Source organism: Numida meleagris, chromosome 6 (assembly GCF_002078875.1).
Source record: "Numida meleagris isolate 19003 breed g44 Domestic line chromosome 6, NumMel1.0, whole genome shotgun sequence".
Lineage (NCBI taxonomy): Eukaryota > Metazoa > Chordata > Aves > Galliformes > Numididae > Numida > Numida meleagris.
The window spans coordinates 28,601,628-28,622,422 of record NC_034414.1 but is presented as its reverse complement, the minus strand read 5'-3'; the positions used below and the strand labels follow the sequence as shown (position 1 = coordinate 28,622,422).

The window sequence follows — 20,795 nt, the reverse complement described above, 5'->3', positions numbered from 1 at the left end:
TGCATTGCTACAGTGACAGTGTGATGATGGCAATGGGAAAATATTTTACTTTTTTTTTTTCCCCAGAGCTAACATTTGTTCAGCTTTTCAGCATAATATGAGGCAATGATTCCATCAGTGGCTTCTACATTCAGCTTGTTTCTCTTACGTAGCAGGTGAGCTGAGACTGACAATTTGACAACAAAAAGTTCACTTTCCTTGAAAAAGTATTTAGTGTGTTCAATTTCCATTCTGAAAGAAATGTTTTCCATACTTAATTGAAATCTAGTTTTCATGATCAAGGAAAAATGTTGATTATGTTCTGAAATGCTTTTTACTACGCATTGCAATTTTGAGTGGAAAGCAATTGTTTGCATAAGGTCACCTTTTGCTGGGTGAGCTGAGAGAGTAGCTCTGACTAATCTGGGTGGGTGAGAATGGCCACAAAGGCCATTTTCAAGAAACTTTTTCTTTGAAATGTTTTTTTTCCTGCGAGGAAACAATGTAAGAGAAGGTTTCAAAGGGCACAGAGCTGGAGCAGCAGGTACACAGAAATGGTCAGGTAGTGCTTGTCAGCTGCCAGAGTGTTCTTCCAGCTGGATGTGGGCAGGTAAGAACTTTTTTCAACTATTACAGGGAAAAGCCACAGCAGTAAAATCATTTAAAGCATGTATGGGCAAGGTCAGGTGCTGGAAAATACGTAGCAAGAAATTCTCATGTTATTCATCAAAAAGTGGATGAAAGTCCTTAATATGTTATGCTTGATCTCCATTTTCTATTTTGTGCCAAAAATCTGCATCCTTTCTCCCCTTTGTTAAAGAATTACCATTTGCAAACCTGGTCATGCGAAGTCTGTGTGTGTGCCTAAGATATGAATACGGCATGAGGATTCTTCTTGGGAAATGGACATTGCTTTAAGTAAAACATGCTAGCTTGAGAATTTGGTTTTTGTTATAGGCCAGAATGAATCAGATCCTCATTTGAGGAGAGCAAGTGCCAGCTGGACACAACAGCAGATAGAAACTTATGTCTTGTTTTTTTTTTTTTTTTTGTGGTGGTGTTTGTTTGTTATTTTTTTGGTTTTTTGTCTTTCCTCTCTTCAAAGCTGTAGGAAAGATTGAGGGAGAAACTGCAGCTAGTAAGGAATGACACAAACTACAGTCTAATTGCTTAGAAGTTAGATTAAATACACCATCCCCTCCTCCTCTCCAAAAAAAAAAATCCCACAACCAACCACCAAACAGCCAGACAAGAAATCCACCACGCTATTTGAACAACCTTTCCCAGGAGCTGTATAGGAAAGCTATGGAGGAAGGTGAAGGGTGGGATGATGTTAGCATGTGTGCACGCTTTGAAATAGCCATTAGATCTGGATGCACTGTTTCTTTTTTAGTTTCTAAACATCAGAGCTCCATAATTCAGGCAGGGAGACCCCAAGTGGGTAACGCTTTTAAGTAATCAGTCTATGCAGCCTGAAGCTCTTTTGGCAGAGAATTGATCTGAAGTCCCAACCAATTATCCAGCTAATTTCCATTTTCTATCTTCTTTCTCTTCTCACCGACACATGAAACACAAGCAGAAAGCCCCTTTGGTATGGCAGTGATTAAACTTGTGGGGACAGACCCATAAGCCTGAATGAGGTCATATCTTTTCTGTGATGCAAGTAAGACCCTGTATGCGAAAGCTCGATGTTCTTCTAATTCTTTAAAAAAAAAAAAGTTGAATTTAGCTTCAGGGCCAGCTGAATTTCTTCAAGAAACAGTGTTCTCTCCACGTATTTATGGTTACATTATTAGATGGAACTTTGCTCTCAGTACCTCCCCCAGCAGGGGCAACTGGTAGCAAACTACAACCCAGTCATCCAATTTTTATTTTTAACGTAGCCAAGCAGAACAAGAGCAATGAAATATTGTGGGGTGGATAACAAGATACACTACCATTGCTGGATGCTGGGGAGATGCCAGCAGCAGAAGCAGAGGGGCTTCTTGGCTTGTGACACTCAGTCTGCAGGGAGCTCTGGAGCCCAGGTTAGGGTGATGTGTTTGCCTGTACGTATGCTGGTCTCCTCAGCTGTACTCTTTTCACCCTATCTGATGTGGAGAGGACAAGTGCAGGTCGTGTCCAAGAAGTGTTCAAGGTACTCTGCTTTCAGGTGGTACTTCAGGTGATGTAGCTGGAGGTATGGGGGAGAGGACTTGCTTCCTATGCCTTCATCTTTTTTTTATTCTTTCTCCTTTGTCTCTATAGCTCCTTCTCTTCGTATAGCAAATTCTCCATTTATTTTTCTTCCATCTGTGTTCAGGGTGGGTGAGTTAGAGAAGTCCAAAGCAAGGTGGGTGTGGGGGTGATCTCAATCTGTTACCGAATGCTGTCCTGAAAGCCTCTAGACAGCTGCTATGATCTGGTCAAATGGAAAGGTGTCTCACTGAAATGCTAAGGGGACCAAGGAGCAGAATGGGATTGGAGAAGGCTAGGACTGGAGTTGCCTCTGTTTTAACAAAGGGCAGAGAGATTTTTCCTCTCTCACTGCAGCATCGCTTTTTCTGGTTTTGCTTTGCAGTAAATACATCTAGAGCAGAGGGGCAAGGATTTCAGGCACACTGCTGAGGTTATTCTTTTTGAAAATGCTGCTATCTGGCTTCAACTGTGTGACTCTTGGGTCTCTTCCAGAGCTCTCTTTTCGAGTGTGGATGTGTGGTGGCAGTTTGGAGATTGTTCCCTGCAGTCGAGTGGGACATGTGTTCAGGAAGCGCCATCCCTATGACTTCCCTGAAGGCAATGCACTGACTTACATAAAGTAGGTGGTAACAACCAGATCGCCTTGATGTTGGGCATCTCTAAATCAGCCTGAATTCTTTATTGTCTTTCTCCCTGATCACAGACTTGTGGCTGAGCATCTGTTAGCAAGGGGAAGATGAGTTGCTGTTGGTCTATGCACAATGTTCCGTTCTCTGTTGTTTGTATTACTGCATCTTGTTTTTCTTTGTTGTCCAATGGAGTTGGGGAGCACTGCCCCAGGGAGAGACCCTGGCCATTTCTGGATACCACCCAGTGACAAATGCCTGAGTATCAGCTCAGTTCTCTGAGCTGCTTTTGAGTCCAGAGATCCTACTGAGCTGTGTGTGCACTGAGATGAGCCCTGAGGACAACTTCCACTGCAGGACAGAGGGGAAAGAGAAGAAAGATGAGACCAGTTAAGTACTGGTGCAGAGCCCCAGAGAGGTGGTGATATCTCTGATCTTGGAAATTTCAGAACTCATTCAGGCAAGGTTTTGAGCAGTGTGACCTAGCCTGAAGTTAGTCCTGCTTTCTGCAGGAGGGTTGGATCAGGTCATAACTGGAGATGCTTTGTAAGTGGAGTTATTCCATGGTAACACTCTAGTCTGGAGAAAGGTGACAGTCAGACCAGTTACTTCTGCTGTGAGAACGTATGTGAAAGAAATCATGGTAAACTCTGTCTGTTTTGTTGTGGTTTTCATTTTTTTATTTTTATGTTCTAAACTGTAGCATCCCCACAAGGCTTTGTAGAGTTAACACATTCAGTCTAAATCTGGCTGTGGTGCCCACTTTATTTTGTGTCTGGTGCTATTCCCAACACCCTCCTGGCAGACAGGCCCTGGGTCTGCCCACCTAGTGCTTGTTTGACAGGAGGGCAGGTTCTCCAGCAGCATTCAGCAAAGCATTCCTTTCTTCCCATGTAGGAACACTAAGCGCACAGCGGAGGTGTGGATGGATGAGTACAAGCAGTATTACTATGAAGCCCGGCCATCAGCCATTGGCAAGTCATATGGAAGGTAATCTGCTCCCAAACCTCACTAGGAGGATTCTAGTAAGCTACTTGCTAGCAAGAAATAGCTATTGGATCTTCTAAATGTGGGAAAGAGAAACGGAGATGTTCTGAATTGCTGGCTTGCCAGGAATGTTACAGCTCAAGTGTCTGACTAACAGGTTTACTTCTGGGGGGAAAATGAAGTGAATTAGTAGCCCTGCATAAACCATTTGTTAGGAGAAGGCCAAAGTGATCTGTAATGAAATTAAAATGCCAGACTTTTTAAGGAGGTAAGAATATTTTCTAATACAGCATGCATGTGCTCTGGAAATGTGAGCTATGCAGTTACTAGAGCTTGATCATGTGCACACGCAGAATCCAGCGCCAAGCAAAGCTAGTTGGCACACAGGGCAGGTTGCTGCCTGGTGCACTCTCCTCTTTGCTGATGAGTAAACAAAGTGATTTACTCAGTTTGTAAGACTGGACAGAAGTGCAGAAGGCTGCACCTTCTAAGCCCACTTCAGTACAGAACTGTGTTTCTTGCAGCACCCTAGTAAAGTTATTTGCAGGCCACCTAAGGCAATCTGTTACGGGCTTTTTAGAGTTCTTTGTGACCCAAAAATCAGTGGGCACCAAAATTTGGGATGAGAGGAGAGCTGGTTCTCTGTGGTATCAAACCCCTATGATTTCCACGTGAATGTAAAAAACATCCTGGAAGGGGTGTGTATCTGTGTTGTATCCCCTGTGAATAAGTGACTGTTATATCAGCTTAAGAACTTGGCCAATTTGATTGCTCCTCAGATATGTAACTACATGCACTGGATAATGATACATCTACTACTTATGTGGTGACAAGCAGGTTTGGTCTGGCCCACACAGTCTCTTCATTGTACATCCTGCTATGGCCACGATAATAGCTTTACCTACCTAATTTTTCTGTCTTTGTATTGACTGCAGCAGCCGGACTGGGGCCAAACAGCAAGCAATGTTCCTACTCATAAAAGAACCTGAAATATTGCATATTGAACTTGAATATATTCCTACTCTGTCTTAGGGCCTAAATCTGCAGTTCTTGTTTGCATGTATTTCTTACCAGCTTTCATGACAGCAATGGCTGAATAAGAGCTGAGGCAGAGCTGTTGGTTTTCAATTTTTGGATGATTTCTTGACCTGTAGTAACAGCCCTGTGACCGTATCTAGATTTAGAATGCAGATGTCTCTGACACCATCAAAAGGTCCAAAAATTGACCTTCTTTCCCCACAATTTTGATGCAGCTGTAAGATCCACATAAATTCTCCTGAGATACGGATAGTAAGTGGCCTCTGTGGGGTGAGGATGTCAAGGAACTTGTGTACATTTGAAAGTCCTTTCCAAGACACAGTTGTAGTAGCGTAGCTTGCAGAGGAGAGTCCCTAACGTCACTGCTCAGTGGGACTGCTCAAGCAAAGTCCTTCAGCCATCCAAAGCCAAGGAGGTCAGAGCTGGGAGGGCTGCTACAGCAGGCAGTTACAGGGTGCTGAGTTAATTTCCTCTTACCTTCTTTCTCAAAACTGCCCAAGAAGAAATCATTATGGTTTTTAGGTTTGCAGTCTAACCTGAGACTACAGCTGCTGCCATGCTCCCTTACTTCTGGCAGCCACAGAGATGAACCAGCTGTGTATACCATAGGGAAATGCTTTCTAGGCCTTTTCTGGAGCTGATGGTTGTGTAAGTTTTGTGGGATGCTTCTACAGGGGCACCCAGAGGCTGAAATGCTTTCTTGGTCTTGCAGTACTTTTATTGCACTGTGTTATTTTAACACTGTAAAACCTAGACTCTAGCATCTTTCTGAACCATAGGAAGTGGAAGAATTGCTCTCCTAAGGCATTTGTTTGTTTCTTTTCAATGTTCTCCTCTTGCCTGCCTATTCTTCTTCACCTCAGGTCACTGCTAGTACTCTGAACCCAGTAACAACTAGGTGGGAGAATGAGCAAGGGGGGAAAACTATACTGTCCCCCTCAAACTTCTTGTCTGCTCTTGATTGCCCTCCTTCCTCCTGTTCACTACCTTATCTGCAACAACCTGTCTGTGTTTCCAGTATTGCAGACCGAGTGGAGCTGCGCCGCAAACTGAACTGTAAATCCTTCCAGTGGTATCTGGAGAAAGTCTACCCTGAGCTGAAGTGAGTCGATCCTCAGTTTCTAAAATTCCCTGGATTTGGGAGGTGGTTCACAGCGAGCTGTGGCAGCAGCAGGCAAAAAAAAAAAAAAAAAATGCTTGGAAAAAGTCTTCCTCTGTTCTCCTTTGTGGTTAGAGGGGGCTGTATTTCAGATAGGGGCCAGCTATGCTCTTATAAGTAAGTGCTTTGGACTTCTCTGTTTATTAAGTTCCTTACAGCTGTTGTTTTACTTCAAGGGTTCCTGAAAAAGACTTGATTCCAGGGATAATTAGACAAGGAGGAAATTGTCTGGAGTCTTGGGCACAGGATACCACAGGGAATACATTGGCTGGCATTGGAAACTGTAAAGGAACAGTGAACAATCCACCTGTCACACAGGTAAGGTGGGCTTCATCTTGGTGCTTTGCTCCTTCTTCTGCCCTCTTTATTACCAGTGACTGAAAAGACATCTCTGGCCTTTTTGGATTTGTGCAGAAGTGAATAAAGGAAGAATTTGGCCCTATCAGTGATTTTAGTAGTAAACAGGAAAGGAAGCTGTGGCCATCTCAGAGCTCTGCTGTCTCAACAGACCCAGCAGTTAGGCACAGGGTAGGAAGGATTTCATCACTCAGAGGCAACAGGTAACACTTGAATGCTCAGAGGCGTGACTAGTCTGTACAGTAAACTCATGGCCAGGGTTTCACGTGGCAATCACCAGTCAGGCCATGGCTTGGGTATGCTCTGCTTCATCTCCAGCCCTTGAGGCTATGACGTTCCAATGAGAACCAGTCCTGGGGTGTACTTGGCTGGTACCCAGGCATGTGGTCTAAGAGATTTCCTCAGGGTCAGAAGTGTTCCTTAGTCCACCACTTCAGCTGTAGCTGCAGATGGTTTGAACTGCGCCGTTTTGCAGATGTGTTTCAGTGTAGTGCCCAAGCAGAATTTAAATAGACGAGTCCTCAGCTGCAGTAATTTGGTGCAGCTCCACTATCAGTGGAACTGTGCTGGTTTATATCAGCTGAGGATTTATGCTCAGTCTCTTCTTTTGGTAGTCTAAGCAGCAGAGAAGCAGCTTGAGAAAGATAAGTGTCACAGCAGGATATTTTATGCCAGAAAATACATATTCACATCTGTTAACTGTTGGAAACTAGTTTGCAGCCAGCGTTCAACATGCCATTTAATCTTACTCATTGTTCCATGTCATTACTGTTTAAAATCTCCGAAACGTACTGCATTTTGTGTTTCTTCTTTGGGGAATATATAGTAAGAGTATTTGATTGGGTCAAGTGTCCATCAAGTGAGAGAAGGGAAAAATGAAGTCTGAGCTTTATGTGTGCTGGTGATATTTGTTAGCCCATGGATACGTTTGCACGTGTTTTGCTTCATTTGATAATGTATAGGTCTCAGTTACCCATTAGAGAACATATTTGTCATGTAAAATATGCAGAAGTTGTTGCACATCATGTTAATCAGGAGGCTGGTGTCTTCCATGCTATGTAGGCTTGACTCTCTAAAGCTGCAGAGTGTGGAGTTGCAAGGGATCCAAGGTTAATCAAACGGCTCAGAAGGTCAGAGAAGCCGGCTGTAGGTTTTGAAATAGTCATGGTGTGTCAAGCCAGAGCATAAACTTCTGATCAGGTGAGGACTTCAGCCTTAGTCTTCCCAGGGAGCTTTGATAAGTGTTGAAGAAAAATATTCAGATTTTTGTACTAACGGAAAAAAACCTTCTCCCTCATTTTGTCACCATTGTGATCATAATGGAACCTTTCTTTTTCTTTTTCTTATGCCAAAGGAATGGGTATTCAGTGACCCTCTAATTAGACAGCAAGACAAGTGTCTTTCCATTACCTCCTTTTCTACTGGCTCTCAAATCACACTGGAAGCCTGCAATCAAAAAGATGGCAGACAGGTAACTGTGCACCTTTGTTAATCCCTTCATTGTCACATACCAGTGTTCCTACATCAGTGCATCCTGCAGGTGCAAATCCAGTACTATCAAAGTGTGTCAAAGTCCCTGCCATCTCTGCATTTCCCTCACTGGTGTGCTTCATAAGCTTGGATGTATGAGATTAGCTGTGACCAAAGAGAGAGTGCAGACTACACCAGTGTGTGGTTATCTGCCCTGCCTGGGCTGTTCGTGTTGTGGTTAGCTCCAGCCCAGTGGCACCCACCTCACTCCGTGGATACATTCATATTCTGGAAGGTCAGTTCATAGATGAAGCACAGCATCGGGGTGGGGTAGATAAGCAGCAAACACTTTGAGAGACCTGAGAAAAGAGTATCATAACAGCAGGGTTTGTTATCATTTGTTTGCTCACTTAATAGAATAGAATAGTCCAGTTGGAAATGCCCTTCAAAGATCGGCTGGTCAACTGCCCAGCTACTTCAGGGATAATCAAATGTTAAAGCATATTAATGAGGGCATTATCCATTTAGAAGTGAGAGAACTGTGTTCTTTGTGCTTTCTTTGGATGTGTGAACAGACATTTAAAACTGAGTGTGTGCAACTCATTTGAGAAATATCAACTAGCATAAAACAATGTACGTTCTGGAAAAATACACAGCAGCAGTGTTGGCTTTGCAGTGTTCCCAACAAAATGCAGGTGTGCATCTCTGATCTGTCAGGACACCTAATGCATTTTGCCTTACAGTACAAGGTAAGAGACTGTGTCTGAGATGGGCAGGTTGCTCTCACAGATATATTATATGCCTTTTTATCAGAACTGGTCAAAACGCAACATGTGAAAACACAGCACTGGCAGACAGTGAATGGACAGGGCTTGCTTCATCCCCAGTTTTATGCTTCCCTCTACACCAAGAGAGAACAAATTCTCCATCGTATAGGGCTATTCTGGCTCTGTGTTTTCCAACACACCTATTGTTTTGGTAACCCAAAAATAGGAGACTGCTCAGCTTGCTACTAGTCTTCAGCAGCATCTCTTTTGTCCGTATTTTTTAATGCTGTATGTAATTTCTGATTTTAGTTCTTCCTGAAAGAAAGCACTGAAATCCAGTCTTGCCCATGAGTGGAATGCCTGTGTAGACCTTCCCCTGGAGATCTGGTTAATACAGAAAGGTCTTGAAGAGTTGTCAGCATGAATATAATGGGAAGACTCTTAGTTTGGATTAGCCTTGCAAGGATATCCTAGGTGGGCTGTGCTTGCTTGCTCCTTATTCCTTTTTTCTTGTTGATAACCATTCGCCCTCTTGCTATGTAATTAGGTCACTTAGCTTCCTCTTAGGTGCCTTGCAGCATTTTCCTCCCTGGCAGCAAAGAGGACTCTAGCAGCTGCCAAAATCAGCTCTTTCCCCACCTCCTGTGTCATGGAAGGACAAGGGCCCCCTGGAGAGATGTGGAGTCCAGGCCCTGTTAGCCAGAAGAGAGATTAATTCACATTAATACATGCAGGTTCATTCTGCTGCTGGAGTGTAGGATTTATGGAGCCTTGGTGTGTTGATTATATACAGGCTCATTATAAAGACATGCATGCACTCTTAAGGATGTGATCTGTTGTTTGCCATTACCTTATGTGAACAAACTGCACTTAAATCAAGGACTTGACCTAGCAGATGATTTAACCAACTGACTGTAAGCAAGGATTTTGTTTAAGCATTTCAAACAATTAGAGACTGATTTGAATCACAGCTGCCATTCCAAATCCTGCTGTGGCTGAACAGATGAGGTGGGGATGAAGTGGAAGAACAGCATGTGAATTTTTAATCTAATTAGGGTTAACATGCTCTGAAATTTTGGGGTTGCTTTGGAAGTCAGAAAATCCCATTTCAGATTTCTGCTTAGAAAGCCAGATCCACATACTGTGCTCAGGTTTGTTGCATTCTTAGGGAATGTTGCTATGGTATCTTTCTTCCATAAACACAACAGAAATAACTGTTAATACTGATACTGGATTTTAATTAGTTAGAAACCAGTCATCTTTGCAAACTGATGCATTCTCTGTCCTCTGCCTCACTTCTAGGAGGACCACATGCATCTAATGCAATGCTCTCTGCTCATTTTGGGAACTGACTTTCTTTGCCAACTACCATCTAGAGTGGGAGGTGAAACTAATGGCTTGTACAGGGGGCATGTGGGTTAGCAAGGCAGGATTCTGGCTACAAAGAGGCAAGACAGGGAGTTTGTTCTTCCTGAGCTGGCAGCTTACAGAACCCTGCCTAGCATGTCACCCAAGCCCAGCTCGCAGTATTTACAAAGTTCAATTTCAGGGTGACATCAACGACTATGGAAACTTCAAAGTGCTAAATGAAACAAATTCCCCTGGTTTACAGCGTGGCTGTGTCCCCACGGGTGTGAGGTGTCAGTGTTGGGGGCATAGCAGTCTTTTCAAACTACACATAGGTGTAGCCGTTCCTGAGTTCAAGCCAACTTCTCAGAAAATCACTGACTGTGGATCAAGGAAAGGAGCTGAGCTACCTCAGAGAAGTGGAAGTGGCAAGAGGGAACCCTAAGTGGAAGAGAGCGAGCATATATGTGTTATCCCAGGAGGAGATGGCAGCATGATGAAAGCTCAGATTTGATCATCTCTGATGTCACTGTCATCAGAGGTTGTTGGTGGAAGGCATTCAAGCTTTCCTGGATTTAGATGTCATGTTTATGGCTGAGTCACTCAGAAGCCAAGATCTATGACGAAAGGTAGGACAAGTGATAGCTTTGTTTGTTGGTGTCACCATAGTAGGTTGTTTAGATCTTTACAACAGCACCATAGAGCTCCTAATACTGCTTTCTGCTCTCAAACGTACTGAATCTGTGCCCATGCTACACAGCTGTTGTACATTAAGCCTGTCCACAGGGAAGAGAATTTTGTTGTTTTTTCTTGAGCGCTAACAACAATCTCATGTCCATCTGACGTATATAGTTCTCTAGCAGAGGCTTTAAAGGCTTTAAAGTATTATGAACTGTATCTGTAGGTTATTACCTCAAAATAACTCTACAGCCTTACAGGCAGAATGATGCTATAGACACTGCTCCAAATGTAGATGATTTTTGATTCTGTTAGGCTCCTTCCTTGGACTGAAAGAAACTAGCAACAAAACCTATTTGGCGCCACGATCCTGTTGATCATTCAGCAGCAACAGCCGGCACTGCTAGCACAAGACCAGCCAAGAGCTATTGTGCATAATCAGAACTAGATTTCAAAGCAGATGGATGTCATCCATAATATTATCTGGAGAATGGCATTTTTTTACTTGAATGCACAGTAAATTATTGCCTTTTGCTTTTGTTTTGGCTCTGACTGACGGTGGGAGTGGTATTTTAATTTGCATTATGGTGAGGACAAATAGAAGGCAAAGTGAGAGTCAGACACTAAAACAACGGAATAAAAATGAGAAACATTGGCATGGTATTTCCCAACAGGACAAGAAGCATTCTGAGAGACCTTATTAAACAGCCATATTTCGTGAAAACATGCTGAAGTAATGCGACCCCTGCCTGAACATAAGGATGTTCAATTTTCTGGTGAGACACCCAGGATGTGAAGTGCTGTGTACCTTTCAACATGATTGGGAAATTTTTCCCACCTTGCTTCTCCGTGTCTCCTATTACCTGGGTGCAAACAAATGCAGCTTTACACAGACTTTCAGAGAAGAGGAGTGAAGACCTTCTGTTCTGGAAGCAACTTACTCAGCAACTTCATGATAATAAGGAGATAAAATGTTCCTTGCAATATGCCGTAGCTTGAAAGCAATTTTCAGGAAACAAGATTTTCTCTCAGTTATGCAAATTTAAGAGCTCAAAGTTGGAGATAGTACGTTCTGGATGCTGGCATGAGCTTTTTTATCATACTCTCTCTGCTCACATGTTTTAAAAATTAGTTTGTTGTCTTCAGCACCAGCTTCGGGTTGCCCATGGCTCTGCAAATACATTCAGTTATTGGTTCTCCGTACGTTTCTGTCTGAGGCATCTCAGTCCTAATCAGCAACATCTGCTCTTCCCAGCTGTGTTTCCTGAGCTTGGTCAACTCCAGTACATTTCCAGGGTTACATGGCTGTTGTCAGGAATTTGAAATAAACCTTGGACTGATTGGACTGCTGTGGGTTAAAAAAACTTTTGATTATCGTGAGAAATTACACCACTGTAAACACTTTCATCTCCTCTATGTATTGGGCTGTATTTCACTGACTGGTGGGTGAGAACTTGCTGTTTCTGGCTTTTCTCTTAGTGACTGTGCACGGAATGCTTCTATCCAACATGCTCAAGGAACTTTACAGAAAGTAGGGAGAGCAGAGAGAGGGACAATTTTTCAATCAAAAAGGAGACTGAGGAATATTTTCAAGCCAAAACTTTTCCCAGCTCTCCCAAGAGCTTCCCTTGGTCCAAGTACAGGCCAGTCAAAGCCATCTGTGGATAAGAGGAGAAAAGACTCCCTGTAATGTTTGGCTGTGTATGCAGGAATTAACTATTGTTTATACTTCTTCCCATTTTCCCTAAAGATGGAGACCATCACTGCAATTTATAAGCTAGCTGTCCAGGCTCCGTCTGTGGCCTTTGGAGAAAACTGAGCCCTCCCAGAAAGTGGCTGTGCTTAGGGCCTCTCCATAAGTATATCACTAGCTGACTAATTTAGACTTCGGTGCCCAGCTCTGAGGGGACTGAAGGGGAGAGGCAAACAACTAATCTCCTGTTTCCACCCATTCCTACTGCCCGTCTTCCTTAAGAGTGTGAGGTGAAATATGTCCCCCTGGGGTCAGCTCTTGCGCAAAACAGTTTCTAAGCAGAGTGGGCAGAGTCCATCATTTTGAAAATACCACCTATGAGAAATGAAGGAGACCTACTTTAGCTTTGACTGTCAGTATGCTTTATAATAGCTTCGTGCATGGCACCTGCCAGAGCCTGGATGAGGCTCACATTCAACTCTGCCATCTTCTCAGTGTTTGTCCCCTCTTCCCCATCCTTACCACCCTCTGCTGAAACAGAAGGACCTAGGATGACTGGAACTGTGCTACTCACTAGAAGCTGATTGATTTGGTATAGTTCATTAGCAGCTGAAATTGTGCTCTGTTGGGTATTTGCTGGTGTCTTGCTGTGTCTGTTGCTGTAGACTCTACCTGCAGGCAGCACAGAGGGTGCCTGCTCAGCGTGGAGAGATCACACAGCAGCGGGTCTCTGATCTGGAGGAACAACATGTGAGAGTCTCCCAGTGCTGCCAGGTTTCTCCTGTGTGGCTAGGAGAAAGAAGAAAAAAGTGCCTACTGTAAAACTACAGAGGCAGGGATGAGGATGGAGGGCAAGGAAGAGTTTCCCTCAGCACAGTAGGTACACTTTGAAGCAGGGAGTTGGAGAAGGGCAAAAGGTTCTTTACAGAGGCGTCTGTGACCCTGGAAAATGGTGATGGGCAGGGTGGCATTGCACAGAGAGAACACCCACTAGGCAGCATGTTGCTTTATGGTATTAACTCTTCCTCAGCTCCTTGCAGGGAAACTTCTGCCATATGAAAGCCAGATGGCTCTGGGATCTGTGTAGACACTGGGACACAGCAGCTGGTGAGGGTATTGCAGGCTCCTCTGTGAGCACAGACTGTTTTGGGTCTTCCTCTGCATCATCACTACCTCTGTATGCCTGTTAAAATCAGCTTCTTCCTGCTGTACAAACGATTCTCCTTTAGTAGTATCTTATCATTCAGGGCTAGCAGCCATGGCAAAGTGATCTTCCACATGTTCCTTTTTCAAGATTAAATAATATGTGATACAGAAGTGACATTTCTCTGGGATTTGCAACTGCCCTGCCCTCCAAGAAGCTGGACCAGCGCGCAGATCAAAAGGGGAGCTGCCAGCAATTTGTGAACATACCTGGTTGTCTTAAAACACACAGCATGTGGCAATCTAAGCTGCTTGCTGCATTACTTAGCCAGGAATTGAAATGTCAGTAGGTTTTGACATTGTCCGGATATCACAGGACTTTTTTTGCTCTTTTTTGTGTAGCATTTCTGCAACAAACTTCAGGTCCGCCACTGCTGCCAAGGTGTTTTTTTTTTTTATCTTCATCAGTCACAGGAGTCAGCCAAAACATCCTCACAATACCCCTCAGCTGCTGACTGACCGAGTCACCTGTGACTGAGTGATGGGAAAAATGCCAGGAGCCTATAGCTCGCAATCCAATAACCTGCTGGTCCTAGCTGTGCCCCACTGGAGGGAAATGGCACAGCCTCACGTGGGAGATCCCAAGTCCACAGACTCATTTCTATTGTTTTTCTCTATGCTATTAGCCACAGTGGTCCTGGTTCTTCCAGCAGAGATGGAGGGTACTGCCTTTTCCCAGCAGAATTGGCAATGCAAGGTTAGGAGATACGTTTTGTTTCCTGGAAAGCAGCACAAAGAAAGTAGGTCTTCAGGAAAGGGTTGTGTGGGGGACCATGCGGAAATGCTCTGATGGGAACAGACCCAGAGGACAGCACTGCAGAAAGCAAAGTGGTATGTGCTGAGCAGCTGTTGGATGGGTACTTACAAGCAGAAATGTTTGCAGGGCAGATGATAATATGAAGAATGAGCTGATGAGGATGCAAAGGTGTGATGAGTTTTCAGTGTATTTCTGATTAAAATCTTGGATTTGAAGAGAGGAGAGATACAATCTAGTGAAACAGCAAGAAGTGTGATTTTTGCTTTCTGTGGATGGTTTGCTTTCTGTGCATTGGAAAGAAACTGTAGAAGGGTTTCAGGTTTTCAAAGTGGTCTTGGTGCCTAGAGATGCAGGGCAAAGAACAGCAGGGAAATTGTGAATATGATATGCTTTAGGAAATGCCACTAATTGATTATTTTGTGTTGTCTGCCTTCTAGATGCTTCTGTATATCTGGTCCCATAAACCAGATGAACTCAAACTCGAGATATTATTAATACAAGAAAGCAGTGCTTTGGAGATGCTGCCAATATCCAGATTTTCCAGTTTCCCTACTTGTTGAGGTGTACTTGAGGTTTATGCTCTTTTAGCATGAATGCACGGTTACCTAATGAAGAGGAAGTAACAGTGTACTTCTTCTCTCCTCACAGAAGTGGAAGATGAAAGGCAGTTTCATTCAGCATTTTGTCAGTGGTCTCTGCCTGGAAAACCAGACTGGGAGAGTGGTGACCAACCCTTGCCAAGCAGATGTACCCGGCCAACAGTGGGAGCTGCTGCAAGCAACATGATGGTAGCACAGAGATCTCCTTGTTTCTTTGTGCATGAGACTTTGGGAACAGAGAGGAATGGTTTTGTTTGTCTGACACTAAATGTTTTCATTGTGCCCATCAGCAAGCCACCATTTCAGCTGAGCACTTGGTGTTTTTGAGCTTTTAGAGAAGAAGCTGTGGGTGAGAGAGGAATTTGGAGAGTTGTTGAAATCAGCCATCTGTTGTTTTAAGTTCTCCTTTGCAGCTGATGTCCATGTACAACGGTACCCAGAGAGGGGAGAGCACCTAGCCTAATACTCGAAGTGACCAGAACTGTCTTGCAGCTCTCCTCCTTTCTGGTCCTTTCTCTGTGTCCAAGGTCCATGACCTTCAGTCCAACAGCTTGGACAATGCTTGTACAAACATGGGTAGCTCTTTGTCTTCCCTGGCATTTCACTTTAACATCCTGCATCATTCGTGCATGTGTGCTGGCGTGCCGCAGTGAGGACTGGCCAGAAGAGGAGCCGTTGTGATGAGTGGAGGTGCAGGGAAGGAACTAGCAGGCCCTGGGGGAGGTTTGTTATATCTCTGTGGAAGGCCTGCACCTTCCTCTACCATCAGCAGCTGCCCTTCAGCCGGATGCGCTGAGCTTGGGAAATGGGACACAAGGCTGACCAGCCAGCTGGAAAAGGGCCAGCCTGTTTTAGCAGCATAACCAGGGATTTTGGAGGGGACTATTCCCTGCTGAATTCTTGCTTCCAGTTTTCTATGGGTGGCAGACCAGCCCTGCCTCTCTGAACCCAGCAGGACCTGGGCTGGGGGCACCACACTCCTGAGGAGCTGCCCCTTGATGGTCAGAATGTGTACTGGTGTTCTGGGATACCAGGCAAGCCAGGGCTGTTCCCTGACTGCTTTTTCTGCCCACAGCACCTCACACCAAAGGCAATGTGTGGTCCTTGTGGGGGATGGCCCTGTGTGACAAGCCATCCAGCCCTTTTGTCCGCTTGCTTTTCCCCCTCTCTCTGGAAGAGGAGCCGAAAAGACCCAGAGCTGTTCCATTTGCAAGGCCTGGATTTCCTCCCAGGGGGTACCCTGTGAGGTTGGTTGGTGAAGCTGAAACTGCCTCTGCACAAATACTGCCACAGTATAGGTCTGCCCTGTGAGGTCTCTCCTCTGTATGCTAGAAATACTGATGGCAGTGGTGTGTCTAGCTCACATCCCACTCCTGTTCCCAGTTACCATTCAGCTGGGATGCCTACCAATGCAAAGAATGGGATACAAATAAATAAATCTCCACAACATTGCTTTGGAGCTCAGTTTTGTAAGCCAAACCTCCATCCTCCAAGGGCCATACAGGGGCCATCTTCAGAATATGTTTGTTTATCTGTGTCCTTTCTAGTCAGGTATAAAAGAAGAAGAGGAGGATCGTTTGCATTCTGAACAACAGCATTTTGATCATGTTTGTATCCCTTTCTAATTCTTTCTTGTAGTTTGGTATTACCCCAAACAGTTGACAGAAGAACAGGTACTGTTCTTCATACATATGTTTGCATGTGCTCAGAAATGCTTGTGTGAGAACCGAAGGATTTTTTTTTCTCTTCTCAGTTGTTCTTTTATTTAGAAAATGACGTCAGTCAGGTGCCAGGAGTATTTTTCCCGTTTCCTCCTCCACTTTGACATCAGCTCAGCATCTTGACACCGGTTAGCTGGCTGAATGACCTGCCTGCATGGGGAACGCTCAGGAGGTAGTTCCTTTGGCCCTGAGCTTGCGGCATGCTGCAGCTGCATTTGTGTGTGGGAGCAGGGATACTGACTGCAGAGACTTCTCTTTCCCTGTGGAGATGCTTTCGGGCCCAAACCACTGAGGCCACAACTTTAAGAAGCAAGAAAGAGCAAACAAAGGAGGAGGAAAGGAAAGAGGAAAGGCCAACAGACCCATTAGGGGAAGAGAAGCTATCCTACTAACAACTGCATTTTTAAACCAGAACTATGCTACTTCCAGAAAACAGCATTAGGCAGTAGAAGACATGAATGGTCAAGTTCTCAGACACCTGGCTTGAAAAAAAATGATGCAAAGACAGGTGAAAAGCCATTGAGCAGGTATCGTATGTGAGCTCTGTGTACAGTTAAGTGCTACATGATCAGTTATTTTCATCAAAATGTATCCTAGGTGAACTATTTGATCTTCCCCCATCTCACTCTCCAGTAGCTTGGGTTGCAGCTAATGGTATGTTCACTCCTCCAGCAGGTACTTCTTCCTTCCTTCTTTATTCCACTGTATGTGTGCAGCTTTCTTGCAGTTCCTTCTTCATAACCAGACTGGGACCAGGTCCTGGCTCCTCGGCAAACAATTCTGCTGCAGACCGCAGGATCTCTGCTTATGTACAGCCTGCAAGCTCCAGGCCAGCCCTGCTTCAAAGGGCTCCGGTTAGATTCAGACAAAGGCATGCGGGCTGCTGCCCTGACTTCGTGCTTGGCTCCAGTGCTGATCCAGGTTCCTGATAGCTCCCTGGGCAGCGGTACCTGGGCTGGTTGTGTTGGTTTGCACCTCTCATTGCTGCTCTCCACCTGGCTGAGCGAGCTGGCATCCATGTGGGGCTGCGGGCTGGGACAGGAGAGGACTGGATGCTTTCATTTAAGTGCTCTGGCCTGGGGAAGAAAGAGGAAAGGCTGGGCAGGTGCTAGATACCAGTAACTAAAATTGTCCCTGGACATAGGGGCTCCCAGAGCCTCAAATCTACCAGGTTTTGGACATTTTATCCGACGGTCACCTCCCTGCTGCTGTTCTCTGCTGCCAGCCAAGGCGCAGCCCAAGGGGCCTTCCTGTAGGCCTCTCCTATGTCACCTTTTCCAGGTCCTAGGACTCCTAGCAATTGCTGAGAAGTAGATGCATTACAAAAGGCTACTTTTAAAGGGGGGCAACTAAACTTCTCCTCATGATAAACAAAGGCCGACCATACTCATTGCTGGTTTTCTTTCCACTTCCCTAGCAGGGAAGGGAAGGAGGAGGAATGTCATTGTGCTTTTCCCCCAAGGACCAGCAGTTTGGAATGACTCCAGTAGGGTTTTTGGAAGAAAACTGGCGGAGCCCTCAGGTTCAGCCTGGTGGTTTGTATCTCTGACACTCAGATCAGCAGCTGCTTGCCCTTGTTTTCCTGTTTCTTTTAAATGGGCCTGAGACTGTGAAGACAGAGGTTTGCATTGGTAATGAGAAAGCTGGTACTGTTTCAGATCGCCCAGCGTGACTTCATGTGCTACCAACCAGTGGTTTCTTTAAGAGGAGCTGAAGCTGCTGTTGTACAGAAATCAATTCAGAAGGTTTATTTTCCTCCACTCAGTTGTAAGTTGCACTTTGCCAGATGTAATTCATGTGGAACCCAGATTTGTTTTTCCTTTTCTTGAAGAAAGCATGTTCCAGAATCTGTCTAATGCCTGGAATAAAACCCACTTTGAGACAAGCGTGTGTCAGCCTGTTCTTGCTCCCCTGGCTTCCCGTTGAAGAAGAGCCCCCCCCACCTTCTCATGCCTGGTCCCTGTCTCTTACCAGGTTTATGTTCCCAGCTGTGCCCCAGCCTTTTGCGTGGGGGATGTTAATTCTTCCCTTACTCCCTTTCTTGATCTCTCCATGCTATTGGCTTTCCTGCTCCTTATAAACTTCCCAAAGGCCTTTCTGTTGCCTACAGCTCCAGGGGAGGGAGCAGAACAGCTTGCTAGCACTGTGCTGCAGGGCTCAGGTGCTGTGATTGCAAGTGGGCTGGTAAAACCTGCCTGCACCCTGAAACAAATGGACAAAAACAGCCAACGGTGCCAATTTGGAGGTTCCCAGTGAAAGAGTTTGTGTATCTCCCGCCCTGCAAGGGGCTTAGCTCCTTACTTGTGAGCATTTTACACAGCAGCAATGGAGTCTTGGAGAACTGTGGAGATCTCTGCCTGTGCATGGCTGGAGGTGCTGCCCCTTCTGCTTAGATCCCACTGGTGCCTGAACAGTGATCAAAAGCAGGGCAGAGCCAGGGGGTGCTGGAAATGGCACAAATGGCACTGGGTGAGTGTTCTCTGTGTCAGGGACATCCCATCCAAATGGAAACAGTGGCTTCTGCTTGACATCTCGGCGGAAATTCTGCTTAACAAATCCAAGTCATTAAAACAGGTCCAACGTCATCTGTGTACTGCATAGTACAAAAGGAAGAATGAGAGAAAAGATAACAAAATAATCCACTTGGGACAAAATTGTGTTTTAATATGATTTTGGTGGAAACCAGCTGCTCTGGCTGCCATTTCCATGGAAACTGATAGAGCAGCGCTGCTCACCGCTGCCCACGGCAGGGCTGTGCTTGGCAGCAGTCGCTGCCATGGCGTGCTGGGCAGTGGACTGCCCGGGGACACTTGGATTTGTGAGCGTGAACCAAACACCATGGGGTCACTGACCCCAAGGGCCTCTCTACACTGACGGAGTGCTGCAGCCATAGATGCCCACTGGAGAGAACATGCACTGCGATGTGGCTGGGTCTGCAAGCGCAAGCAAAGGGCTCTGATCCTCAGGTGAGGGTATGGTGTAGATGTTTGGGATGGTTCTTCCACAAATCCTCTCGAGGCTTCACTGCAGCGAGGCCCATATTTAGGGTTCTAATTCTCTTCAGTGCTGTTGTGTGAGGTTTGTTGTGCGTGTTTTTTAGCTAGAGGCTGCAGGCAATAATGCTGTTGACAAGGACAACCAAATGATGTCAAAGTCCTTCTCATTATCCCGCACTGAAGCATCACGTCTGCTTTCTGTCTCTGCAGATGAAAGCAGTGCTCAAGGAGCCCCACTTAGCACTGGAGCACTTTCCAAGGGAATCAGCTGCTCCAAGCTCCTTTTCCCCTCAGCAATCTAAATGCTAAATAGATCTTTACAGTAATTACCATATCTGAGATGAGGAGCCATTTTCCCCTGCAAACACCTGATGCTCATTAGCAATATTTAACCTGTCAGACGTCACCTAGGCTTGCTCTAAACTTTCTTGATGGGTGTTTGTCAGCTGTCTGCAAGTGCTGGGCCTCAGCTGAAGCACAGATCCTTCGTCCTACAAGAGGGGATCTCAGTTTCTGGGAAGCACCTCGCATTTGCTTTCCCTCTGGTGAGGGTCATCTGCAGGTATTTCATGCAAAATATTTCAGAAGAGCCTTACAAGAGGACGTTTGGTGTTTTGCCCCCTAATTCCTCCTGCCAGCCCCAGGGCAGCTGCGTAACTGGGTGAGATAGGGCAGTCTGTGGGGGGAGAGCTCCCTTCCCCCTGGTGAAGAAATTGAGAAATCGTCTGATGCTGAGCCCTGTATTTTGGATTAGATGCCATATATTCCTCATATATTTTAATGCACGCTCCTTGAAAGTCTTAATCAAATGCCTCATTTGAATAATGTGTGCTTCATTACCACAGGGGCTCTTTGTACTGCAATGTACTATGAACATCTGGAGTTAGCAGAGCTCAGGAGACCCTTCTGTGTGTGTGCTGCACATGGTGATGCTGTTGTCCAGCTACTGCAAAGCCTGGTGCCCTACACAGCGTTGATAGAATGGCCTGGATAACCTCAAAGGCTTTTCGTGTTGCTCGGAGCAGAAGCAAGAGCTGCTGTAGATGTTTCAACTGAATTAGATAAAAGCCATCCCAGAAGCTGTGAGCATGTGTGGGAAGGGTTATGTGGGGGCACTCCTCGTACCCTGAGGCCCATGTCAGCTGATCTCTGCAATCAGAGCTCAATTGGACCATAATCCCAGCAAGCTCATGAAAGGGAGGCTACAGTGCCTGCTACAGCTATGAGCAACCAAGCAGAT

At 45.3% G+C, this 20,795-nt stretch overlaps 1 protein-coding gene across 4 annotated transcripts in view; it reads left to right on the top strand.

Moving 5' to 3' along the window:
• The window catches only part of GALNT16 (polypeptide N-acetylgalactosaminyltransferase 16), a 63,659-nt gene extending 45,215 nt beyond the window's left edge, over positions 1-18,444 (top strand). For 3 of the 4 annotated variants that reach the window (XM_021402593.1, XM_021402596.1, XM_021402594.1), the window contains exons 10-15: positions 2,650-2,776; positions 3,681-3,773; positions 5,827-5,910; positions 6,144-6,285; positions 7,679-7,795; positions 14,888-18,444. In XM_021402593.1, coding sequence (XP_021258268.1) covers positions 2,650-2,776; positions 3,681-3,773; positions 5,827-5,910; positions 6,144-6,285; positions 7,679-7,795; positions 14,888-15,025 — 701 coding nt within the window. In that variant the 3' untranslated portion in view covers positions 15,026-18,444. Of the gene's footprint in view, positions 1-2,649; positions 2,777-3,680; positions 3,774-5,826; positions 5,911-6,143; positions 6,286-7,678; positions 7,796-11,260; positions 11,933-14,887 lie in introns of those variants that run through there. The other variant, XM_021402595.1, reaches the window with a different exon arrangement.